At 36.4% G+C, this 20267-nt stretch overlaps 1 protein-coding gene across 2 annotated transcripts in view; it reads left to right on the top strand.

The window, feature by feature from the left end:
* LOC114872922 (connectin-like) overlaps window positions 1–20267 on the top strand; it is a 174862-nt gene that overhangs the window by 102831 nt on the left and 51764 nt on the right. For both annotated transcript variants that reach the window (XM_029180680.2, XM_029180689.2), the window contains one exon: window positions 416–909. In XM_029180680.2, coding sequence (XP_029036513.1) covers window positions 416–909 — 494 coding nt within the window. The remainder of the gene's footprint in view (window positions 1–415; window positions 910–20267) is intronic.

The following is a 20267-nucleotide window of genomic DNA, read 5'->3' on the forward strand; positions in this document are numbered from 1 at the left end:
TTAAAAGCTTCAGCCACCCTGGCAAACGCGTGAATGAGCGACAAAAGGTCGCCGAGGCTTCTCAATGAATCGTTGAAGAAAAAAGAAGTTGAATTTTCAATGAGACTCCGTCGATTTATGCGATGAAAAGATTTTATACCAGAATCGATAATGAATGTTGCTTACTGCTTTAATTTTTCATTTCTAATGCAAATTAGCCTAGGATAACCTCAGCATTCGTTTCAATTTACTTTGCAAATGTTGCGAACTTTCCAATTTGGAAATTTTCAATTTTAGTATTTTCCAAATTTAATATTTTCCACTTTGGAAAATTTCTCATTGGTTAAATTTCAACATCACAAGTTGTCACTTCCTCCCTTGAAATTTCTGTCAAATTATGGATTTTCGCTAAATTGTCTACCCCTTCAATTTACAGAGACACATTCGTCAATCTGCCCTCGCTGAAAATCCTCTACCTGAACGAGAACAACATCAGCACCCTGCACGATAAGGCATTCAAGCATTTAACCTCGTTAGAGGAACTCGAGCTGTTCGATAATCAGATTAAAGTGATAACAGCGGACAGTTTTCACGGTCTGAGGAATTTGATCCGGCTGGACCTTCGTAACAATTTGATTGCAATGATCGGTGATCGTACATTCATCGAGATGCCATCGCTCAGAGAATTGGAACTCGATCAGAACGAGATCGTGTACATATCGGAGAAGGCATTGGATGGTATGAGGAACCTGAAGAAGCTACGACTCAGTGATAATAAGTTGGTTACCCTGGAACCAGATTTCCTCGCTGGAGCACCTGGAGTTTACTTCCTGGATCTCAGGGATAATCTTCTGAAGACGATCACCTTCGACAATGTGAAGCCCATTGTGACCAACCTGTACAACAGCACCAGCCATTTTTACCTGAGCGGTGAGTGATGCATGATTTTGGGATTTTTTGGTTTTCGGATGAATACTTCAAAAATTTTTTAATTCCCAAATTTTTAGGAATTAAATTTAGAAAACTAGGAAACTTTACCGAGGTTTAAAATTTTAATCGTTTTAAAATTAGGTACAGTATGCTTTAAATAGAATTAGACGAATTAAAAATTTATAAAACCCGACGCGACGGTCCAATCATTCTAATTCGAGATATTTCGACTTCGACAAGATTTCCTACTTCCCTTAAAAAATTATTGATGCAATTATAAATAGTCTTAATTGTCGCAGAGTTCACTTCTCACCACAGTGTTTTACGAGGGTGAAGTTTATCCAAAAGCTATCCGGAAAAGTTTAATGAAATTGCTCGTAACAATTTTATAGGGAAGCTCGATTATTTAACAACCAATATTCTTATAATTTGATCACCCATAAAATTGAGATTCAAACTTTCTTCAAGGTTTAAAGTTCCTTTTTTTTTACGGTCGTTTAATAGATAATTTTCTAATGATCCCGTAATGGCCGACGTTAAAAGATATCTGAAATCTTCGGGCGCGACTTAGGTAGCTGGTAATTACTCGAGCAAGAGGGATCAGACGATCCTATCGCCCTATGAAATCTTTAATTTCACTCGTTAAACGTGATGCGTACCAATTTTGCGGTTCTTCGACGGTTCAACCCCTCAGACACACCCCTTGTTCCGGTTATCTTTTATCTTTCATCGATTATCATTCAGCTTAGAGGGTTGTTCATAGATATAACGAGGAATCATCCGCTAAACGAGTGTTCTGGGAACTTTGTATTAAATTTTCCTGAAATTTTCCAGTTTGAGAAAAATTAGTATCAGATTCTTTAGATTTCAAATTTCCAAATATGCATTTAATTAATTATTTTTGGGCTTTCTATGAAAATTTAATTAGAATTGACTTGCTATCTACTGTTAGGTGATTTCTAGGATAGGATTGATTAAGGATTAAGCTCGAAAGCAGGAGTCTTGACTTCCACATTCATCTTAGATCTCTGGCTAATTTCAATTTAATCAGACTTGGAGGAAATAGATTTCAATGAATTAAGTGGATATCAGAATTCGATTAGCTAGATTTACAAGTACTTAGAGTAAGATTATGCAGAGTCAATCTCAAACAGGCATCTTTGCATTGGTGTAACTAGGACTTTGTACTGGGGTGGGCCAAATTGCTTAAAAATTTGGAAATTCTGAAATTTTCAGATTTTCGAGTTGCAAAATTTTAGAATCATATAATTATAAAATAATAAGAGGATCAATCGACATTTTTGGGAATCCGGACTCACCCTGGTCATTTCTGTTAATTTTCGAGCGAAGGAAAAATAAAATTCTTTTCTGCTGAAACTTTCAGTAATTTTTCCATGGATTTGAAATAATATTTCTACAATTCTTCAGTAGAATTTTTGTATTCGATCGAAAGATTATACATTCCAGTTTCGTTCTACGTGCATCGTAATCAAACCTCAATGAAATATCTTCATAATCCCTCTCCAAAGTAAAAAAAAAAAAAAAAAGGATTGCTTCCCATCAGAGCCGGTCCCTCGACTCCCTAGTTTGAAATGTAAATAATCCCCAGCACAATATTTCCAAGCGTCGCGACGCGTCGCGCAGTTTCCGATGCAGTGGAGTCTGGTCTGTTCCCAGAAACGTGTTTCATCCACCCTGAAATTACCATAGACCGGGAAAAAGGCCGACCCTGAGCGTTATCTGTTTTTGAGAAGCGCTAACCGTGGCCTCTTTTAAATCAATCGTTTGTCGAGCCTCTATAGCCAGTGCCAAAAATTTCGCCACTCAGGGCTGCTCCTCCCCCTTCAATTTGCCAATTTTTATTTTATTTTATTTCTTTTTTTTTTATTCTGCAGTAGACTCTCTGAAATTCATTTTACTGAATTTTTTTTATTATTTCAATGACAGAAATTCACACTCCTCTATTTTATTTTATATTTATGTTTGAAAATTAATTACAATGGTGATCTGTGATCAATAATAATAGTATCGTGTTTATTTTAAGGGTTTGAATTAGACAGCAGCATACATGTATTTATGAGCAAACAATGTTCGATTGTCAATGTTTATCGACGAATGTAAATTGTTTCATAAATTTATCAGCACACGACAGTGATGTCAACTGATTAAGCGAAATTGCTCACAATTACCATCCACTGATCCACACGTTTGAAATTCAAATATATCATAGGTAGAATTTCACACAGATAAATTCAACTCATCTGAGAATTTCCAAATTTAAATGATTTGAAGTGGTATTTAAAGTTTGTAGGTTTTCGTACAATAAAACCATCATTAAACATGCACGGTGCATTAAATGCAAGTGCGATTCTTAATGGAATTCCATTAAAGGAAACATCTTCGTCCATTTATCTGTGTATATTTGATATGTGTTGATTTATTATTCCATTTGTCGAATTCAGTTTCTGAGTACAAATATCTGAATTAATAATATATTTAAATTGCAATTAGTTGTAGAATCCTTCCAATAATTAAATTGGAATTTAAGCTAAAATTTTTCCAAAAATACAGTAATTTCCTTAGATAAAAATCTAGGTCAAATAAAATTTGCATTCAAAGTTAAATTTAATTTCAATAATTTCTCTTGGTCAAACATGCATATTTAAATGTTCTCTCTTCTAGCAATCGAATCTGCATAAAAGCATCCCTGAAATTTGCCCCGAAATGCAGTAATCTTTAATCATCTTTCAATAAAGCTTCCATACAAAAGTGAATGGAATTTCGAAAAATTCCATGGTCAAAGAGCCGGAGTTCGATTTTCTTTTTTACGGCAATTTCTTTTCTTCTATCGGTCCATTTTACGTCCGTCGATTTATCAATTCGTTCAGTTAGAACGCGGCCAAACACTCGATCGTATTAGGTGGCGGATACGTCCGGGGGAAAGATACTTTGCCAAGGAACATCGTACGAACGGTCAGACGTCGAGGAAAAGGTTCGATAACGAGCCACTGTCTGCACATCGATTTCCCGGCTCTATTCCCGTCGTCTGCCTCGATGGCTTACATTTATTTCGCTCGTGGTTTTCTCCTCGCCGCGCGGTGCGATTTTTCGAATAACAGGGAAATTCGCGTTCGAATGGAAACTCCGTTCGCTGGTTTTCTTCGAGCTCCGGTGAAACGATATAAATGCAATCGATCGAGGAAATTGCATGGACGATGAATTGAACGATGATGGCTGAAGATTTCTATGTGAGCTTTAGCAGTGTTCAATGATAAATGATGATACGGTAGGAAGTTTCTTTCGGTACGTACGATTTGTAAGAAGGAATACAATGGCGGATAAATGTCTTCAAATATATTCATAGATTTTTATTTCGAATCGTGAAAAACTTTTGCAATTTTCCTTTCTCAAATGACCCTATTTTAATGACCTCTTCCAGTAAAGTTGTAAAAACGTAAGACGTATCTCTTCAGATTTTATCTTTGAACAATAAAATAAAGTTGCTGCAGTTTTGTACATTATTTGGCAAATGTATCGTAGCTGATTCATAAAAAAAGGAAAAATTCATATCTTTCCTAGTTTTATTTCTCTCAAATCACTTGATTTTTTATCCCCTTTGCTGGCATTACATTTACTTAAATTCTTTAATTTCTCCGCTGAATCCTTTTGCTAGCTTTACGATCTTGGAGCTCTTTTACGAGGTAGTACGATGTTCTTTGAACTCGACGTAATAATTCCTTCATGCTTCGCTTTCTGCTTTTCATTTGCAGCGAAGAAAGAATACGGAGAACGATTCCTTCATTTCTTCTTCTAAATGTACCGCATTTTCGATTCTCTTTTTACCGGATTAGAATTAAGTAAAGCACACTGTGACCATCTTCATTAGCAGTTAAGATGCTTGATATTAAGTTGGATTTTGCCTTGATAAGGATAACGCGATACTTTCTCAAAGAATTCTCGTCTGGCACGTAAAACTTATCATAAAGGCTGTTTCCGCGGATATCGGATACGCGAAGCAGCCGATTATAGGATGTAACGTATAGGTGAATAGCTCCGCCACAGGTGGCACACAAATGCTCCAATATTTAACTCCGATATTGTTCCAAGTCGCAGGATATTGCGTTCCTCTCGTGAGGAACTTACGCGTGTATCTGAGAGGTCGGACAACTTCGCTTGAATTATGAAACGATTATTACTCCTCTGAATAATTGTTCGTATATCCCACTCGCTAACTGCACGAGGCAATTTACGTACAATTTTTAAAAATTTGCATATTAAAAAAATAATATTTTAAATTCCAACTTTAGGTATTTCATATCGGTACAAAAAAAATATTTCTCAAATTATTCATTTTTTTTTTAATATTATACTCTCATACTTTTTTATACAGAATATTTTACAGAATTGATCTGTGTAAAGAGTATGTCATTATCGTTGATCATCAGACCATAATCATCATTCAAACGAGTAGACCTTTGATAAATTAATTACACTTGTAATTTGGCTCATTAACCTATCATTACAGTGCGTTCAAGTACGATGTAGAGAGTCGTCATTATTCGATTTATTGATCGGTGATAGATCAGTCGGCTTCATGTTCGACGTCCATAAATCGTCCCTATATCGGCCTATCTTGAAGACCGTTCGCTTTAATAGAAAAGTGAATCAACGGCTGACGTAAAACACCGGGGAAGAAGAAACGGCTTGGTTCGAGCGTAGAAAAGCTTCTGGAAGCGTGTAAGAGCGAAGGGATGCATCATCGTGCACCAGCCGGACTGGCTGAGAGAGTAATTGCCTGAAATTTATTACCTCATCGTGGCTGCTACACGATATATATCGGAGTAGCCTCTCGACCAGGTGGCATGCCTCGCTTGGGTGATTAATAAAATGTACAACCAGCCGCTTTAGCCGCTGCTTTTCGGTAATCGCGTACGCGACGATGACCGATTGGCTTGCAACCTGATATTGCGTGCTTTCAACAATGTCACCATTGTTGATCTTTTCATTTTCCATGTTGTTTGTAAGAAAATTTCAATTTTCAAATTTCTGTGCGCTTGGATTTCATTTCAATTTCAATTTTCAGATCTTCTAGGGGGTATTCATAGAAGAATTATAATTTTCAAATTTCTGTGCTTGGATCTCGTTTCAATTTTAATTTCTGAATTTTCTTGTTGGTGATGTTTATAGGAAAATTTTAATTTTCAAATTTCTATGCTTAGAAGTTTCAATTCTAATTTTTGGATTTTCCTATTTGGGGGTGTTTATAGAAAAATTTCAATTTTCAAATTTCTGTGCTTAGATCTCGTTCCAATTCTAATTTTTGAATTTTCCTGTTGGGGGTGTTTATAGAAAATTTCATTGTCCAAATTTCTGTGCTTGGACCTCGTTTCAATTTGAATTTCTGGATTTTTCCTGCTTGGGGAAAAGTTCAATATTTGAACAAGTAGAAAATTACAAAATTTCGAGAATATTTTTAACCAATGTAGAATTCTATATTCATTGTTCTGCAATTTCTACCTGGCGAAAAATGGAAAGCTTCAAATATTTTACAAATTCAAACTGGTTCTCGTGACGATATTTTTACGCTTATGAGAAGCTTTACATAATTAACCAGGGGATTCATATTTAAATTGAGGAACTCCCCATCCTGCATATTTATACTTCTGAATTGTATGCGCATATTGGTGATTGTTAATTAACAGTTGAAAATTTTGCTGAATAATTTAAACCCTATGAGGGAAAGTTTTTCACCGAATGAAAAAATGGGCTATCTGTTGTTCAGGATTGTTTAAGTGTTAATTAATTACTATCAGTTATCCATCATTTATTTATTTATACTCGTTATCTATTGAGTGGATGATTAATTTCGTAGAACCTACTGAAACTGGAAGGCTAATTTATTTCCGATATTTTAGTAATTAGTCTCGATATCCAGCTGCAGCTTTTGCAATTAGAATAACAAAACACGGTATTGATTGCACTTGATATCTTGAATAGGCTTTATCATCATTGAATTAGTATTAAACAAATTGTTAAAATATAATTTTCAAGCAATTCGGAGCTGGAGTTCGTTTCGAAAGATAATATTTATTCACGTCATTTGCAGTCTTTTCAGATTCATTAACGCTAATTACCATTCAACATTTTCCTCTTGTTATCAGTCGACTTTGTTATCATTATAATATTACAAACGAATTTAGCTACAGTAAATTACGTTTCAATGTTTCGTTTGATATATAATTTTCTTTATAAAATTCTATTTACACAGGGGTAGCTTTTATCGCGAGGTGTTTCAGGGAAAACAAAGAAAGGAAAAACAGAGAAAACAACGGTTCGAGATTGATATTTCGTGTCGATGTTTCTTGTTCCCTGGCTTTTAATGAATCTTTCCTGTCCTCGTGAGCTGGCTTTGAATGAAAAATTGCTGAAAATAAAAAGAAACCACTTTGAAATCTTCCAAAGCGCTTGATAGATTATAAAAAGCTTTTTCTTTCTTTTAAAATGAACTGCAATTATCGAATAGTAATTAAGAAAGCGTAATACTAAAAACACCGAATTAATTCGTACACCCGTAATAACAAAACGGTATCAAATTGAAGAAATGATAATGAAATAAATAAAAAGAAATCGCGAATAAATGCTTGTAACACATTTTTAGTGATGATTAACGATCTCGTTAACTTCCAAGTGGAAAAGACCAACGTTTTCTGAAACAAGTCCGATCGTATCTCGACTTCTTTCACTGTTTAATGCCAGTTTGTATGTAGAATCAGCTTGTTCCGCGATATTTCAACGTTTGGAACACGAACTTCCTCTTTTCGTGAAACGTCCAACGATTCTTAAATACACTTTATAGGCAATTCGTAGGAGAAACGAGAAAAGAATGGGCTACGTTTGATTTACGATCCCTTTAAGCCGTTCCTTACACGCACAACAATTTCTGACCCGCTCTTTTCACGGACTATTCTCGGAAAAATGTTGACAATACATTACGAGGGGTGGTGACACCCACGCCATGGGCATTATACACTGACGTGGCTGTAGTCAACCTCGACAGAGGTGTAATTTTGGCGGAAAAGCAGGATATCGCGTTTATGCTTTTATTATAAGCTCGTATATCTCGGCTGAAAATGATGCTCCCTTATTCCCTCGAAACTGTTAACTCTTCAACAGCTGAGCTTGGCTCAATCGTGAGACAAACTTTAAAAACGGAAGAATCATTTTTAAAGGAGCAATGTAAAATTTAGAAACAGGGCTCTCTCTATGGTCCGCCATCCGAGGGTTAAAATATTAGCCATATTAAGGATAATTAATTATTCAAAATTTTGAAAAAATTTTGTAATTTAAATGGAAGAAAAATTTTTATTATTTTGTTATTTATAATGCTCACGGTAACTTACCTAGGCTTAATTGTCTTCGTTTAACCTCAAATGGAAACAAACTACTTCAGAATGAAATTATAAGCCACTTTACCTTCAAACTTTTATTCTAATTACACAGACTGCTAACTATAGACTAATTACACGGTAACTGGATCTCGGTTATACTTAAATTGAAGTTAAACTAGTCGTATAATCACGAAACAAGCTCTCAAGAAATTTTTTACGAGCTCAGGTCACTGGTTCATGATTTTAAACGAATCTACAACTCAAATCTGAATTTTTCAGTTGTAACCCGGCCTGTTCTAAAATTTATTTTCCTCTTTAGACCGAAGGTGGTAATGATCGCGTGTAGGAACTATTCTTAGCAAATACCTATGATCCTCGGAATTAATAATCCTCGTGGAGGCAGTTAGCGTGTCATTTGAATTAATTGGGTTTAAACCAGGGCGATTTCGTGCGACGGTGAAATGAACACGAGAGGCTGGATGAAGATTTGACCTCGAAAGAACGTTGGGGAATAAAAAATTGGACGGTAGATCAAAGTCATCGTGCTCATGCACCGTGTATTTCGTTTCATTCACTTTAGTCACTCCCGAGAGCTATCATATACGTGTCATTTTTGTTCAATCTTTGCTACAATGAAATTTTAATGAAATTTTTTAACAATTACTATCACAATTATTTTGGTAAAATTAATTCAGTCTCACCCAGCTACAAAAATAAAATCTGCAAAATCTAGAAAGTATATTTTGAATTTTTTACACAACTCAGCAGAAATTTAGAAATACTTGAAATTGGTGTTGAAAATTTCGAATAAAAAATCACGAGACGAGGATTGTAATAAAAATCAGATGACGCACGTATCGTGACAAAACGCTTTGCGTCAACCCTTTCGCACGCTTGGGTTCTCGAGCCAATGCACTTTGAAGAGGGCAGTCGGTTACCGCGTCAAAGCTCACCTCGAAATTCCTCTCCGCTCGCACGCGCTTCGAACAGCCACGGAATCGGGTGTATTTCTCCGGGGAGACACGTGTCGGGGTTGCCTTGTTAGGACACCCTCGCCAACGAAGGGTGCGTGCCGGCTAGACACGGTCGTGTGTACGCCTCTCGAAACGCGAGCGTGCATGGAAGCGGAGACGTTGACGGAAGACGCCGAATGAAGGTGGGACAATGAAAACGATGGTGACTCGTGCACTATTAATGGACCGTTGTTTCGTATGGAGATGGAACTGGGAATTTAACTCGACCTCGTCTCATCACAGAATTACAGTCGTGAATGTTTCATTCCGTTGCGTTTGATGAATCTCAAACGCTTCTGAAATTTGGAGACAAGTGGGGTCATTGGGGTGAATAAGCTTTTTGGCGGTAGGTTAGAGCTCTTAGCTTTATTTACAGTATTAGAGTCTTAGAATCTTAGAATCACAGAATGTTAGATTATTAAAATATTAGAAATTTAGGATATTAGAATATTAGGAAATTAGAAAATTAGAAAATTAGAATATTAGAATATTAGAAAATTGGAATCTTAGAATATTAGAAAATTAGAATATTAGAATATTAGAAAATTGGAATCTTAGAATCTTAGAATTTTAGAATTTCAGTTTCAGAATTTTGGAAATCTAAAATTTTTAAATTTTAGAACTTTAGAATCCTAGAATCTCCGAATCATAATTCCCATGTCCAAACCGGAAGTGGCCTTGCCCGTAAAGGAACGCATTCCAGTCAATCAATTATTTTACAGTATCAGTAGCACTTAGCACGGCGCATCGAGAGGATACACTTCCGTCCACAGGGAATTTTCCGGGCATATTTAAGAGAACGATACTCTAGCATCCGAGTCATTATGAGCAAAAGCTGGTTGAAATATCGGTCGACGCTTTTATCGGTGACAGCAAAGCGAGATGTTTGTACTTGCTTCGATGTTCGATAGAGAAAAGAGCATGTGTGTATGCAGCCGATGTATTTGCCTCGAAACGTGCGATTCGATGTTTAATCCGCGTGATTGCACACGTTTGCCCGTTTGCCTGCTCTTTTTGTGCGGTGACACTTGTGGTACACTTGTAGAAACGATGGATAGAGATGTTCGTACGTTGCGAATGGCTTTGAAGAATAATTGTTCGGCAAACTGTTGGATGATCGATATGCTGGCGGGAAATATTCCGATATTCCGTCGCTCGTTTCCGATTCAATTCGACCGTGCAACTTGTCTTCCACTATCAATACCAACCTCGCCAGTTTTTCATTAAATATATAAAAAAGAAAAACAGCAATTTATATAGTCCCAGTTCAAAGCCCAAAAGCACAGCAAAGAGGAGAGAAAATGAACTATGAGTTAAAAGATAGAAAGGCAAAAATATACTCAAAGCAATGAAAAACAGGAAGAAAAGTGGAAACAGGAGACCTTTGACTCTCTAAATATGTACCTACATATTTGTCAATTTACTGTAATCGAAATGTACATTTTTCTCTCCGATTTTTGCTCGTTTATCTTGCCCTTTTCGACTCGCATTAGGCGAAAATGAAGAACACCATCCCCTCCGGGAAGTCGGTTGCTCTTCCAGGGAAGATATCCTCGACTGTTCTCCTTTTTCCTATTTTAATTTCTTTCACTTATTTACCGTTTGCCTGGGAGAAGATAGGACCAGAGCAAAAAATATGAATCCTTCGGGATCCTTGAACGGAAGCAAGGCGTATCGCTGCGGATGAAATTATTTCAGAGAGGCAAAGTTGTATAGAGGGGGGAATAGGCTACAAATTTCATTTTAATAAGCTGTCAGCCAACTAGCAAACGATTCACATTTCCTTCCATCTTTTTTCCCCTATTTGTTTCCACGAATGCGAAGAAGTCGTAGAATTCTTTTTTTTTTTAATGGCACTTGGAAATCGTTGAACGACGAACATCGCTCTAGGATTAATATTGCTAAAAGATTATTTAACGTGGATTCGACTTCGTTAAAAACCTCGTCGTTCAACTTTACTCCCCGTCAAATATTTCCCGGGGAATCGTAACTTTCTTCTAATCTGATTCAATTTCCACGATTGCGTGCTGAATCATTAATTTACCCTGCCACTTCGGGCTTTTTATTAATTGCCGGTGTAGTAAAATTCCTTACGTTCACCGTTTTATGGAGTACTCGAACAAAAGGGTATGAGATAGAGATCGTATAAAACAGTTGGAGGAGAAATCATTTTTTAACAGCCTTGTTAGGAGCATGAAAGTTATAAAAGAAAGTTGTGAAAGTAGTATAATAACGTTATACGATGATTTGGCAGTTAATTGTTTGATAATAAATTCAATCCAATGAATTAATCATGGATTGAAAGAGTGAAATTGTATCGGCATGCTGTTTATTGAATGAAATTCAGCGAAGTCGAGCGAACCGAGTAATGAACAAAATGATTTAGCTAGGAGCAATTGATTTTTTATGCTAGAACAAGCAGCAACCAGCTGCGGCTCGAGCCAGGCAATTTTTAATTAAAATGAACCGTTTTTATTACGTTTACTCGATAAATTAACAGTTGAATAATTTTTTGTTTGTTTACACGTGTGTACAAATTTCTAATTAAAACATTCTGTGTATAAATTTCGGTTTACTAAAAATTTTAGTTACGTTATTGCGAAACAGAAATTATTCCGCGATCCTGGATTCGTTTTTGCATCAGGAATTTAACAGCAAGCCATATTTCATCCCCTTCCGCGTGTATTCATCTTCGCACAAATATCCGTCTCTCAACGCCTTAATTGCACGGCGAATTTACAACCCGATCACCATAAAATCAGTCGAATTATGGGGAATCGATTTCCCAATAAATCGACTCTGCTACAAGCAACGCATACCTCCTGTAACATCCTCGTAATCGCGTTCCATTTAGATAAAGAATGTATCCAGCTTAGGAATAATTAGTTTTGGTAAAATGAATGATGGTACTGTTTTTAATCTTACGGAAGAAAAATATGGGAAAATCAGGCTTTCCCAGGGATAATGCTGATGTCCTGAATTCCCAACCTTTCCAATAGTTAAGATATTCTCGTACAAGCTAAATAATAAAAATTTTTAACAAACACTGAAAATAAAGAATAACAGAGGTTTTAAAGTTAAAATCTCTGCGAGTCTTGAAGCAAAGGCTCGTCTTTCAACACAATCGACCCACTTTCTTTCCGTCAGTGGCTCTATTGTGATTCGCACAAGACCAGCACCATAATTCAACGGCGGACGGGATTCTTTGTTCGTTTCGGTGAGTGAATTTTTCAGTCGTTCTCGCGTTCGAATTCATCGGTATTCGCGCGGCCTATCAACGCGGTTCTTTTAAATAAATGAAGCCAGGGTGTCGTCGTGCAGGGCGAATAGTACGAGTGGTGTAAATGGGACGGCTTATCGGCCGTTCCACGGCAAACAGACCCTTTCTGATCCCTCTTCTCAGCAGGGAGCGTCAATGAATGATTTATACACGGGCTAGGTGTAGCTGGGCATTCGAAGTGTCGACGAGAGGGAAATTTGTCGTCCTCTGAAAACCGACGGTGGAAAAAGAGAGTGAAAAACCGGCGACTTTCCAGACGTTTTCGGACCTTTATTTGCCGTATGGTTATTTCTGCACGAAGAAAAGATCTCGTGCAAACTTACCGAACGATGAACCCACACACTGGGTCAGATGGAAGTCTTTCGTGAGTTTTGTTCCGTGTCTCTTCAATGCCGTTCGAGTGTAAAATCAGTGTATGTATCTCGGAGTGAATGCTTCTTAGAGTTACTTTTATCGTGGGAAAGTTTGAGGCAACGATTTAGCTAAGCACCGTACGTCGCCGACCTTCCGGACGGATCCTTTGTATCTATAGGAAAACATAGTGCGAAAAGCGAGTGAAAGTAGGAAAATTTTTACGTATCTATTTTAATAGGGTGGTAAAATAGATTAAGAAAATCTTTTTCAAGTATCTAGTTTGCTACTTTGGCAAAATAAGGGTTGAAAGTCTTAAATTGTAAAATCAAAAGCCTAAATATCGTGTGTCGCCGACATTCCAGACAAATCCTTTATTCGTAATGATAATAAAAATCCGCAATTTTATATATTTAAAAGACCAATTATCACGCGAATAAAATAGTGGATCAAAAATGTAAAATTCAGATAAATTCAAGTTTACAAAGCGAAGAGAATGGCCACTGAGGCTACAACGACGCTTAATCAGAATTTTCTACTAATTGGGACGCAGCTGGTTCGGATTAACTCGTGTCAAGTGGATTTTGAAAAAATACGAGGAATAATATTCTACATGTTCGGTGTTGGCTTTTAAATGCATGCCAGTTTATTTTAATTGCTTGCTTCAAAAATTAGTTGTGTCATCGATAACGTGTCTCCGTCTAGAATTCGCAAAAGCAAACAGATAGCAATAATTTAAATTTAATTTAAAATCTTTCTTCACATTTTCTAAATTTTAAACTATTTTCAAATCTACAAAACTCAAAATACAAAAAGAAATTATTATAATAATAGATATTTGATTGATTGGGATCTAAATGAAAGAAAAAGTAGCATTAATCCTTAATGGGTTAATAGGCATCCGGTAGGCAAAGTGTTAATTATTATTAACACCCTTTATCATCCCCTTCAGAATGAATAAAACAGGTAGAAAGGTGGTAATAAAAGTCTATCAACGAAGCTCGTTTTCCTAAACTCATTTCCCATCATTAAGACGTTCTGTTTCACCCCCCCAAAACAAGTAACAATAACATAACGAGTGGAGGGTGCAGTCACGCCATTCGCCATTTACCATAGAACCCTCTAACTTCTCGTTTCCTCGTCCAACCTGAGTCAGAGATCAGAATTATAAATCTTTCTCAATCATATTCCAATGATACACGGAATGCTTGATCCTGCGTTAAGATGAATAAATATGAAACCCTTAATAAACTCGATCCTCTCTAGTGCCACCCTCTACGTTCTCTCGAGACTGTGTCCCGCTATATTTGCTGTGCTTTCAGAGCTTAATTAACGCTCGACTGGGCAGAATGTGGAAATAAATTCAACGGGACACCATGACCGCCAACGATGCTGTTTGCTCAGTGTCTTAGCGTAAAATTTTCATGAAACGAAGATCCCCTTTAAAAAATTCAAAATTATCCCTGGCTAATATCTTGGGATATTAATTGATTGTGTTATTTTTGATTAATTGATTATTTTATTTTTCAATTTCAAATTCCTTGAACAAGGTTTAATTTTCAATGCCTGGGTGATAAATTTTTTAAATAATTCTTATTAATAAGAATAAATTTTCAATTTCTGTCTCGTATATTTTTCTCTAAAAAATAAAATTAAAATTTATTTCCTTTAGTAGCCTCATTTTAGAAATTTTTATTTTTGGCTTAGATTCGTCGTAATACATCATGTTCCAACATTTCCACTAAAGGAAACAGTATAAAAACGAAATGGAAAGGGATAGCAGTAAAAGTTTTATTATTGAAAAATTACAGGATTCGAAGGAATGTATCTTTCGTCGAGGTATTGCCGATGGCTCCAACTTCTTCTGTTGGCTTTTCTCTTTGAAACAGGTTTGAAAGTTTCCCAGTGGAATGCTTTTTAGAAACTCGTGTGTTCCTTTGTGTCGTGAAAGTCGCCGAAATGGTTTCTTTTCGACTTCGTACAAAGCATTGTTTCATCGCCATAAATGTTTGAAACGCGATAGCGGGGCTTTCGTCTAACGCTTTCCATTGGATTTCGTCGGTAAAGTTTTTTTTAGCCGCAAAAACCACGTCGTTTGAAATTTCCCCCTCGCGGAGGGGCGACAAAAAGCATCTGTTGAATTAAAAAATACGTATCTTTGAGAGGGTTATCAAATTTACATTCCTGCCCGAAATGTCTTTTTTCCTTTTTTGTTCCAGCTAACAGGTGTAATCACTTTATTTTTCATGTCTCGTGCATTTTAAAAGCTTGAAGTGTAAAAAATTGCTTTTAGTACAGCTTTTTTTCTCTCTTTTCATAAACTTTTTCAATAGTTTTAATCGTTTGCAGTTTATTCGTTAATTAGTCAACTTGTTGTGTGAACTCCTTTTTTCAATTTGAGATTAATTTATTTTTCCATTTTTTCGAGCATTTCATTTTTTATCTCATATTGATTTTCGTTGTTTAATTTCTAAAAATACCTGGAGTAAATATTTTTTTAAATATATCTTTTGCTCTGAAAAGGAAGATTCTAATTATTTTGTTCTTCATTCCAACTTTAACTGACAGCTTTTGAAAAAATAGCTCAGCTGACAATATGAGTTACATTCCAAAAATAATAATTGCAAATATTGTCAATCATAGTTGTTCTTCATACACCAAATTTAGATTCGAATATTTGATAATCACTTCAGCATTCGACAGGTGACTTTCAGAAACTTCCATAATCCCTATAAAATCTGTCTATCTCCCTTTCACTCAACTTCCATAAATTGTAAAAAGTGATTAAAGACAAATGATCGATAAGGCATGACATTTTAAAGCATAACAAATTCTCGATTTTAGCACAAATGCATTAATTGTCGATGACCCCATTGTTACTCCTATATTAAATATTTTTAATTCATTTTTTAATTTCAATTGCTGGTTAAAAAAAGAAATTTAATTTCACACCCCCTCCATCAAATATGTAATAGCTTCCAAATGCAATTTTCATATTACCAATAGAGACTTATCTATCCATCCTCCAATAATATCAATGCTCATCAATTATCCAATCCACTATCATTGGAAATCCAGCGATAAGAGGTCGAAGTTCGTCCATCGACGATTGGCTCGTAAAGCTCGCTTATCATTGTGCCAGCGACAAAGATACATTTTCCCATAAAGCAGCTCGATTGAATACACACCGAGCGGAATTTAGCGAGCTGATAAGCGTGCCTGATTTCGCGTCGCTTGCAACCCCTGAAATTTCACGTATTTTTTTCTTTTTTTCTTTTTTGTATAATCGAATCGGGTTTACGATGAACAGAGACGCGGTTTCCTGGTCGCATCCTGCGGGATCTGTAAATAATTACGGTTCTTCATGGTCCGGATAGAAGAAGGAGCTCGCATTAATATTTACGAAAAGCAGAGCGCTGCTTTCGAGAGGGTGGTTCAGAGACGGAGGGCGGTTGAAATTCCACGACATACGTAATTTCACGTAATTTTATGCCACGAACCACTCGGCTTTTTCTGTTTCTCCGTTCTTTGTCTCCCTTTTTTCGGTTCTTTACGAGCGGTCGTAAAACCGCGTTTGACCGGACAAGATTCTTTCTCATGCAAATTGAATTCTTTTTGATTTCCACGGATAAAGAGAGAAACGTCCAGGTGTAATATGAAAAAGTTTCGTTCATGAAGAGTCGAGGAATTTGATGTTTCCGCGGACCACCGGGTGGAGGTCGATTAACCCTGGATTCAGGGTCGTTTTTACCCATCCACGGTTCTTTTTCTTTGCAATGTAGGAATTTCATCAAATGAACTTGAAACATTTTCGATAAAATATTTAATTTAGAATAAATCAAGCTTTTCATTACAATAAATCAAAATTGCATTGAATAAAGTATTATCAATCTTTTAATTTTTTAATTAAAACGACTTTGAGAAATAAAATGGGATAAAATACTTTTATTTTCTTCCAATAGTTTCGATCCCAAGCGAATGCCATTTCTCCGTTGAACTATTAAATGCGTTCTATTTCAAATCGTTCTATCCGGTAAACGTATCGATTTGATCGTTGTTTGATCAGCGATTGGGATCGAACTCGGCAGAGAAAAAGGATCGGCGATCGTCCAATAAACGGATCGGAATTCAACCGTGCCCCGAAGTGCAATTTCACGCTGAGAAATAATTTAACATCCATTCCGCGTGGATTTATGTATCCAAGGTGTCCCGTAAAAATTTTCACCCTCAACCTCGGCCGATTCGTTATTGGCGGCTCGCTGTCTCGGCTTCGAGGACCGGAAGCCGTCGTTATTTAAGTTAACGACCTCCGATTGGTATTTGCCGTGGAAATTACCCGTATCCATGCAACGCGATGAGAAAACAATAAAACTTCAGTTTGCTCTGACTTTTTTTGCACCGTGATCGTCGTATCCCGACGAATATGTATTTATTCAAGCATGAAATCGCGAAACAGGAAGGGAAAAAAAATAGTATCCGCGATCGGGAAAAATATTTTCCTTAGTTGTTTGAACGTTTCATTCTTCCTTCGCAAACAGAGCCGAAAAAATAGAAGCAATTTTTCACCGGGGTCCGAATTTATACCGTGGAAAATGTAAAATATAAATAATTGGGTCGTCTGAGGTGAACGCGGCGGAAACGGTGTCAAAGGGAAAAGAAGACACGAAATCTGGTTTATGGAAGGGAAAATATATTCATCGCGGTCGACGGAAATCCTTGGAACAAGATTTTTACACGGTGTTACATTTTTTCAATTTCATAAATACCATGTGACATGAAATATGAATTTTGTCGGTGGAAAAAAAAAAGGGTGGAGGTTTTAAAACAACCCGCCATTCGTGCAGAGGGATGAATCAAATACATGTTTCTAATTTAATCCGTTACGCGGATTTTCGGCATGGAAAGTGTGCGTTAAACACGAAAAACGTTGGTTGAATTTTACAAACGGTGCGAAATTTAATTTATTCGTTGAACGAAATTTACATGCACGGTTTGTTAACTCCTTGGTTTTTTTTTCCCGTTTCTTTTTCGAAGAAAATGAGTTAACGAGCTCGAAAGAGGTCGAAAAGCACGGCTGCTTTTATTTAACGATATTCCCCGAACGCGAATGTCAAAAATTTGCTTCGTGCCTGGAATAATAATTTTATAATCAACTCTGTCCGATCGAAAATCGAAACCTCCGGCGTTTTGAAGACTTCAACGAAAGTTTCGCGAAGCTTTGAAAGAATCTCTAGTAAATCTTTCCATAACGAAACAAGAATACAAGTTAAATTGAGAAGTTTCTATGGTTCTCCTGTTTCTCTGCTAATTATTCTGTTATGATTTCTGATAAGGCGATTGCAATTTTGATAATGAGAGATAAATTGCTGCGAATAGTTGGAAATACTGATAATTATAATTACATTGGAACAATAAAGTATTGATGAAGGGTTATTTCAGATTGTTATGAATATTCAGAATTTATATGGTAACGTGTTGATAAATAATTTTAGGAACGAAGGGTATTGAAAATTCTTCATTTTTATAAAATAATCTTTGAGGGGTTGAAATAAAATTCAGCAATGGGTATTTTTTGAAGCACCCTATATATGGGATTCAAAATCATGGGCAAGATACGAATATATGAAATACAATGAACGTGCTCAACTTTGACAATGAGAAGAAAGGAATCCTAACCATATGTCGTAGGTAGAAGTACCATAAATCGACGGGTATTCGGCTCAACTTCAATCCCTGTTCCCGTAAAGTCGTAGAAACGACGTTTACACACATCTCTTAGTTGAAGTTTTATAAAATATAGTAAATCGAATTCCATTATAAAAATTAGCGTTTAAATACTGTACATTTTATTTCTCAAAGTAAAACCATTTGACAAGGGTTGAATTTTATTTCTCACCGGTGAAAAAGAAGAGAATGAAATTAGGGGTGGAATCGACACGGGTACCCTGTATCAAAAATAATCCGCAAACAACGATGAGTATGGCACGCGTCCCCCCATAGAATCAACCGTTTACCACTGGGGGTTAATTTCTTTCCTTTCAATTATGAATGTTTTCCGGTCCCAGAACGAAAGATTTACGCGCTCGTAAAGCTGCTGGAGCATTCGTTTTTCGGGGATCGTCCGAACAACCGTCGCAAAGTTCGGCACGGAATGTAAACGAGTCGCTTGAAAGATTCACGAAGCGAAGATGCACGACCCTTCCGTTTCTTCCCTTTTGTTCGGTGCTGCAGCGACACCAAGTGTTGCCTTTTATGTTCAACGAAGCTGCTTGTTTGTCGCCGAACCTTTGTTCGTGGTCGGAAAGAGAATTTCTTTTCTTATGGAATAATTGATCGCTGAAGCTACTTTGAAATAGTAAAATTTTTATTTTAAATTATTCGAACCCTATTTTTTGGGGTCGCTGTCTCGTGTTTGTAATTTTTATTCACCTTTTGCAATTTGGAAATTATTTCACAGTTGTACACTCGCGATCCAATCAGGATTAAAATTAATTTAGATACAAAATAATATCATTATTTATTTATTTAATACATAACTGAGAAATCTCTTCTCTCTCGCCGAATTCCTCGAGAATATAAATATCAATACTAATTCTTCCGTGTGTTTATTATGGTGGGGGGCCACAGCTCTATGTATACACGAGGCCTCGTTCGCGTTATCAGTATTCTTCACGACGTCTGTGAGGAAGGACGGGAAACCGAGGCATCACCGTTCTCCCAGAGAAAGCGTGATTTAATTGTGAGTGTACATTAATTAAACCTTGTACAATTTTATCAATTATTTTAGTTAAATATTTTAAAACATATAAATTTGTAAGAGTCAAATTTGATGAAATACGCAACCATGGAAAGCACTTTTTGTCATTGATTAATACATTCGATATTTATCAACGCTGTACACGAATGCTTGAATCCGTCCGTTATGATAAATTTCCGCAAATATTTACAAACCGGGTCCGTCATTTTCTCTGTCCATTACGCCAAATGAAAATACACAGATTTTAAATAAAAAATTTCCCAACTGAAAAGTCTCCGCTTGTACCGCTACAAATTGAAAGCCTGTGAGTGCATCGTGGTAATTGAATCCCGTGATTTTTCAATCAAATCACAATATTCTAATTACTACCCCATTAGCTATCCGTCAGCGTAGTTTCCAATATCCGCGAGAAATCCCTCGACACAGGTAAACAAAGATACGATTTCCATCGGAACGTGGTATTGTTTCGTGGAAACAAAACGTCAGCAACTATAAAAGATAAAAGAAAGAAAAAGAAAAACAAACGGGAAGAAGAGGAAACAGAGGAAAAGAAAATATTTTTCATCCTT

The sequence above is a fragment of the Osmia bicornis genome, chromosome 7 (genome assembly GCF_907164935.1).
Source record: "Osmia bicornis bicornis chromosome 7, iOsmBic2.1, whole genome shotgun sequence".
NCBI lineage: Eukaryota > Metazoa > Arthropoda > Insecta > Hymenoptera > Megachilidae > Osmia > Osmia bicornis.